General features: G+C 41.4%; 1 protein-coding gene across 1 annotated transcript; it reads right to left on the bottom strand.

The window, feature by feature from the left end:
- Window positions 1–4,778: 4,778 nt before the first annotated feature.
- On the bottom strand, window positions 4,779–5,714 carry LOC110931918. The gene has a single exon (XM_022175288.1). The coding sequence runs from the start codon at window positions 5,712–5,714 to the stop codon at window positions 4,779–4,781; it is 936 nt and encodes a 311-aa protein (XP_022030980.1).
- Between the last annotated feature and the right edge of the window lie 711 nt (window positions 5,715–6,425).

Below are 6,425 nucleotides of genomic sequence, written 5' to 3'. Positions count from 1 at the left end.
ATTGTATAGTCGATTCTTTCCTCATGAAGTCGAAGGTGTATTTTTTTTTGAACGGCTAATTTCTTAAATCCTCTATCTGTGGGACTTGAACCTAAGAACTTCCCATTTGTCTTTGCCAATAGATTACCACCCCATTGGTGAGTTGAAGGTGTATATTATTTTATATATTTACAACTCAGTCTTATGTCGGTGGCATGCTATAAGTGGATTAAACACTTCCAAAATGTACGGGAATTAGTCAAAGACTAAAGGCGATATCAATATAATTATAGAAGGACCAACTTGATAATATTTATATCTCAAGTGTTATTTCTATATTGTCATAGCCACTCTTTCTATTACCTAGGGTTGAAATTGATTGCCTTTCCACTGAGCTTAAGGTCACACTTTTCCATTTAGAATGAGACCCCTAACATCAAGTTATCAAAGGGTAAAACTTATAAGTCAGTCAAGATAGATATAATTTAAGAAAAGTAATTTGCCATAATGAAAACAAAAGCATGTGTACATTTGTGGTTAACTTTCTCGAAAAAACCGTGTACACATTGGTATATTAATGGAAAATAAAAATGAATATGTGGTACAAATTGTGGGTCCTTAGGGGCTTAGGATAGTATTTATGGAATAAAGGACCAAAGAAACTACAAATTATGTGTCTTTTCCCTGACTTAGAATTTTTGTTTGCGAGTGTGCTGTGTCTTTTTGGATATTTGGATGACAGATAACTAAATTCTCGATGATCCTATTTCTACGCTTTAACTTTTGCAATAGTTTATTTGTCACACCCCCAAAATCCACACGCGGAGTACCACCGCTTGGAGGCGTGACATGACCAGGATCAAGCCATCAATCATATTGAACATAGCATAATATAAATAAAATAGTTCGTAAAACCTCATTCAATACAATTGATGTTCCAAACCATACATAGTATCAATAGCGGAAGCATAAGTAAATAACCCAAAGTAAACCATAAGTTCAAATATTCGAAATGTTAAACATAGTGTTCATGATCCATTGCCCACAACGACCCGCTTCTCCAGTGCAAGCTCCATAAGTACCTAAGGTCATGCAAGGCATGTAACAGAATGATCAACAAACTAGTTGAGCGAGTTCACAGTAAGTAAGTGCGTAACAGTAAGTAACGGGTGGCTCTACTGGGCCGATAGTAAGTTATACAGGTGGGGGCTTCCCATGTTATGTGACCACTAGACTATTCGTATCAACTACTCGTATCATCCCTGTTCTTCTTCCGAGAACAGTAGCGCGTATGGGGTGTACGTAGGTTTTACGCACGTATCCTTCACAACCGAGGATAGGAGACGCGGGGGTGTACGTGGGTTTCTCGTACGTATCCTTTGTACCGAGGATAGAAATAAGTAATGCGTACACGTAGGTTTTACGTGCGTGCCTGACATCCGAGGCAGTAATTGGCATATGACCACGTAGGTGTTATCCTAACCTACGGAACCGTCCTGACATCCGAGGACCATGGTAGGTGATAGTCTAGGAAAAGCATATGTACGTTCTTAGTCAATGGTAACCTTTATCCCATTCCCACGACCCGGGAATCCCATGCCTTAGTAGGAGTGTGAACTCACCTTGGGTTTGCTCAGTATGCTAAGTATGTGCTCAAAGTAAATCAATCACGTCCTAGGGTATGCACGTATACACAATCAGTTTATATCCAAGTTGTACACGTATAAGCAATCATACAAGTACCAGCATGTATTCGTTATCACATAAGTTATGTACATCATTTAACAGCAGTTAAATAATCCAGTTATCCTTTGACAGAGTTAAACCATGTTCCTGTGTAAAGTATACAGATTGGCGAATCACAGGTATTGGCGAAACACATGTTTTGGCGAAACACATGTTTCGTCAACTACCTTATTGGCGGAACACAATTTCTATTTCGCCGATTACTCTTGGCGAAACACAATCTTGTTTCGTCAAGAGTTCTCTTTCGTCAAGCATCAACATTCTAATTCGTCAACATCCTATTTCGTCAAACTTTCACATTCGACAAGTCTGATTCGTCAAGACAGCAGTTACGTCAATCATATCAGTTACGTTTTCAACAGTTACACAGCAATCACATGAAACCCTAATCTGCCGTTACATCATCGATCATGCAGAAGTCATTCAACATGCAATCATCATCTAATCAATACACGAACCGCAATTTATATGAACATAGATAGATTCATTATAATAACATATATTTGATCGGTATTCAATCAACAATAGTAACGACCGTCCAAACCGTCATGAGCATCACAAATTCAGATTTCGCCAGACCATAACCACATTAATCCGATCAGTTAATAGTATTCCTAAATCAACATCGTAATTCACATAAGGATACGTAACCGATTAGTGATACATACGAATCAAGATTACCTCACACATGTACTCACATCCGATCGTAAATCAAGCATACACAACATATACAAAGAAATCTAGGAAATCAAGAAACCGATTAACAAGCATACACTAACCGAGATATCGAAGATGATGGTTTAAATCGCTTAGAGCTAGAGCTTGAGTATCACAGGGCTGCCGTCAAAGTGGGGAGGGTTCTAGGGTTCCTTGTTTTGCTAAACGTATGAAATATAGGTTTGTTCATGTTAATATACGCGTTAACTCGTAATGGGCCAGAACTGGGCTTTAGCGAGACAGGTTGGGCCGGCGAAACAGGATTGGCGAAACAGGTTTCCTGTTTCGTCGAGATACATCTTGGCGAATCACTCCCTGATTCGTCGAGCTGCTGTATGGCGAGTCACATATGGGTCTAAGTCTAAGGTTTCACATAAGTTACAAGTTATACATATTCAACCAAACACAAAACCAGGCAAACACAATTCGTTTCATTATAACATAACGTGTGCAGTTACAAGTCGGACAAGTCAAACAGTCAAAGTCAATGGTCAAGGTCAACGTGCATTAAGTACAAAATGAAAGTCAAAAGTTCGAGGTGTCACATTATCCCCAACTAATTGGAAATTTCGTCCGAAATTTGGTAAGTACTTACTGAGGAAGCTAGGTAGGTTGCATCGTTCACTGATTTTCCTGGGGTGTCATATCCTCCCCCCGTTGATCTGGAATTTCGTCCCGAAATTCCGTGGAAGTAGCTTCAGCCTCAGCAGTGGTTGTATTGGTTCCGAACAACTGGGGATACTTTTCTGTCATCCTGTCTTCGCGTTCCCAGGTGTACTCTGGACCACGTTTGGAGTTCCAACGAACTCGAACAAGAGGGATTCTCTTGTGTTTGAGGACCTTAACATCCCGGTCCGTGATTTCAACGGGCTCCTCGACGAACTGCAACCGCTCGTCAATAGTGAGTTCCTTAAAAGGAACTATGAGGGTCTCATCTGACAGGCACTTCTTCAGATTCGACACGTGAAATACATTGTGAACTGCACCGAGTTCAGCTGGTAGGTTCAACTTGTAGGCTACTTTGCCAACCTTTTCTATGATTTCGAACTGTCCAACGTACCGCGGGTTTAGTTTGCCCCGTTTACCAAAACGAACCACACCCTTCCAGGGTGAAACTTTAAGTAAAACCCGATCCCCGACCTGAAATTCCAATGGCTTTCTACGCTTGTCCGCGTAGGCTTTCTGACGGTCGCGTGCTGCCGCCATGCGTTTTCGTATTTGAGCAATCTTTTCCGTAGCGTCCACTACAATCTCTGGACCCGTAATCTGACTATCCCCCACCTCTGCCCAACAGAGAGGTGACCGGCATTTACGTCCGTACAATGCCTCGAATGGAGCGGCTTGAATGCTGGTATGGTACCTGTTATTGTATGAAAACTCCACCAATGGGAGGTGCTTTTCCCAGCCGTTTGCCGAAATCGATAACGCATGCCCTAAGCATGTCTTCAAGTGTTTGAATCGTTCGCTCAGACTGTGACAACTCGAAATTTAAAACCTTTCTTGTGCCTCGATGTAACATACTTGTACGTTATGTGACTAGTTAACTGATTAAACTTAATGATAAACGTGAACCTTTTATGTGATATGTGCTTTGTCATGTGTGCATTTGTATGTATATATGTATGTATATTACGTGAACCGAGAACCCAACTCGAGACGACAAGGACCCGACCCGACTCGAGACCATGAGGTCTCGAGTGAATAGTGACCGATTTGGGCCTTTGGGCCGTGACCTCCTCTAACCGGTTTTGGTAAGCCCTTTAGGGTGGATCATGAAGAACTAGTATAAATACTACACTCATGACCACACTCACCATTTCCTTGGACTACACACACCCACACTCTCATACTTTCCCTCTCACTAAAACCCTAAGAACACAAGCACACTCCCCCATTCTCGGATCCAATCGGTTGGCACTAGGATCTTCGGTTCAAGCTTGGAAATCGACATTAGAGTTCACCTTTCCTACCTCTTAACCGGTTAGTGACTCATATTGTATTTCGGTTTGTTGTTGATGTGTAATGAGGTTGAATGATAATATGTGTTGGCTTGATGATTGTCTATCTATGATAAAGATGTTTGCTAGATAGAAAATAGTTGTTTGTTGTCAAATAATGATATTTTTTTTTTTTTTGGGTAAAGGGTTACCCCGGTGAATTTTATATATCATCAAAACAAAACAGGGTGTGACAAGAATTGGCACACACTTCTAGACTTGGCATACCAAGCCTAGGCAATCCAAAAACAAACACAACCAACTACAGAAACAACCCAGAACAACAAAACAAAAACGGCCACAACTAAACTAGACAACTCAAGACTCTAGTTAACTCATTTAGCCTGGATCATTAAGCTGATTCTCTGTAGAGATCTTCCATTTCTCTAAAACTCTCCTGTTCACCGGATTGCTGTCCTTTTTGAACCCCATCACTTTTAACCGGACCGCATGAACTATCACCTGCGCCACCTGTTCGGGAGTTCGGCAATTTTGAGAGAATAATCGGTTGTTTCTCTCTTGCCAAACAAAATACGAAGATGCTGCTATAAGAATCTTGCAAATAACATGAACCAACGTCTTCGAATCAGCATATTGAGCCATCCATACCATAATAGAGCTCCACTGGTCAGAAACACTATCCAAATCCACCATAGTCTTCACATTGTTCCAAATTTTAGATGCAAAGGAATATTTAAAGAAAAGATGATCACGCGAGTCCCGGCCGTACCTGCAAAGAGGACAACACATTAACCTTAAGTTAGTTTCGCTTCCTGCTTCCCATGCCGCCAATCTGTCTTGCGTCTTTAGCTTATCTTTGCAAACAAGCCACATATGAAACGAATGTCTCGGGATACATTGAGCGAACCACACCATGTTTGCCCACGAAACGATTCCATCCCTGTTGCGTATAGAATCCCACACCACCCCGGATCCGAAGCTACACTTGTTTCCTTCCCGGTCCTTCCAACTGATTCTATCCTCCATATTTTGATCTAGAGTCGGAACCGGTAAGTTAATTAAAACCGGGTACAAGTCATTCCAAGCTTGAGGCCATTTCCATTGAGAGTGATCATCAATCAAATCAGCAACAGAAGACTGGAGGTTAAAACCTGCATTGGCAATGTGTCTCGGCGTAATAAACGATCTGAGCGGGCTGTATTCACTCCAATTATCGCTCCATGCATTTGTTTGAGTCCCACTTCGAATAGAAAACCAAACATGCGGCCGAACCAGCTCGCGAATGGAGAGGATTTTCCTCCACCCCCAGCTCATGTTTCCTCGACTCGGAATATCCCAAAAAGACTTGCCTTTCAGCTTATAAGAGTGAATCCAACTTACCCATAAAGATTTCCGTTTGGTGATAATACTCCATATATGATTGGTAATTAAAGCTTTATTGACATCGGCAATACTACGAATGCCTAAACCACCTTCCTTTTTGGGTAAACAAACATCCTTCCAGGCCACTTTCGCTCGAACTCTACTATCAGTTCCCGCATTCCATAAAAATCTTCGGATTCTTTTCTCAAGATCATGAATGATACGAACAGGAATAATAAATACGGACGCCTAGTATATGTGCATAGAGGAGAGGACCGAATTTATAAGTTGGAGCCGACCCGCAAATGACAAAGATTTATTCATCCAGCTCGTGATTTTATGTTCCAACCGATCAACAAGGATCTTGCAATCCTTAAAATTCAGCTTAGTGGTAATAAGCGGAACCCCAAGATACCGAACAGGAAGAATACCTTGTTGAAAGGGCATAACACTCAGAATCTGCTGACGAACCGATGGAGGAACGTTGCACATGAATACCGTGCTCTTTGAAGGGCTCGGAACTAAACCGGATATACTAGTGAACAATTCAAGAGCATTTTTAACCTTCTTAACCGAGCTGATGTCACCATTTACAAAGATAAACAAATCGTCCGCAAATGAGACGTTAATGATTTTCTGCTTAGCACAGTGAGCATGAAATTT

The sequence above is a fragment of the Helianthus annuus genome, chromosome 3 (genome assembly GCF_002127325.2).
Source record: "Helianthus annuus cultivar XRQ/B chromosome 3, HanXRQr2.0-SUNRISE, whole genome shotgun sequence".
Lineage (NCBI taxonomy): Eukaryota > Viridiplantae > Streptophyta > Magnoliopsida > Asterales > Asteraceae > Helianthus > Helianthus annuus.
The sequence above is the reverse complement of the archived record's forward strand: the minus strand, read 5'-3'. Positions and strand labels throughout refer to the sequence as shown.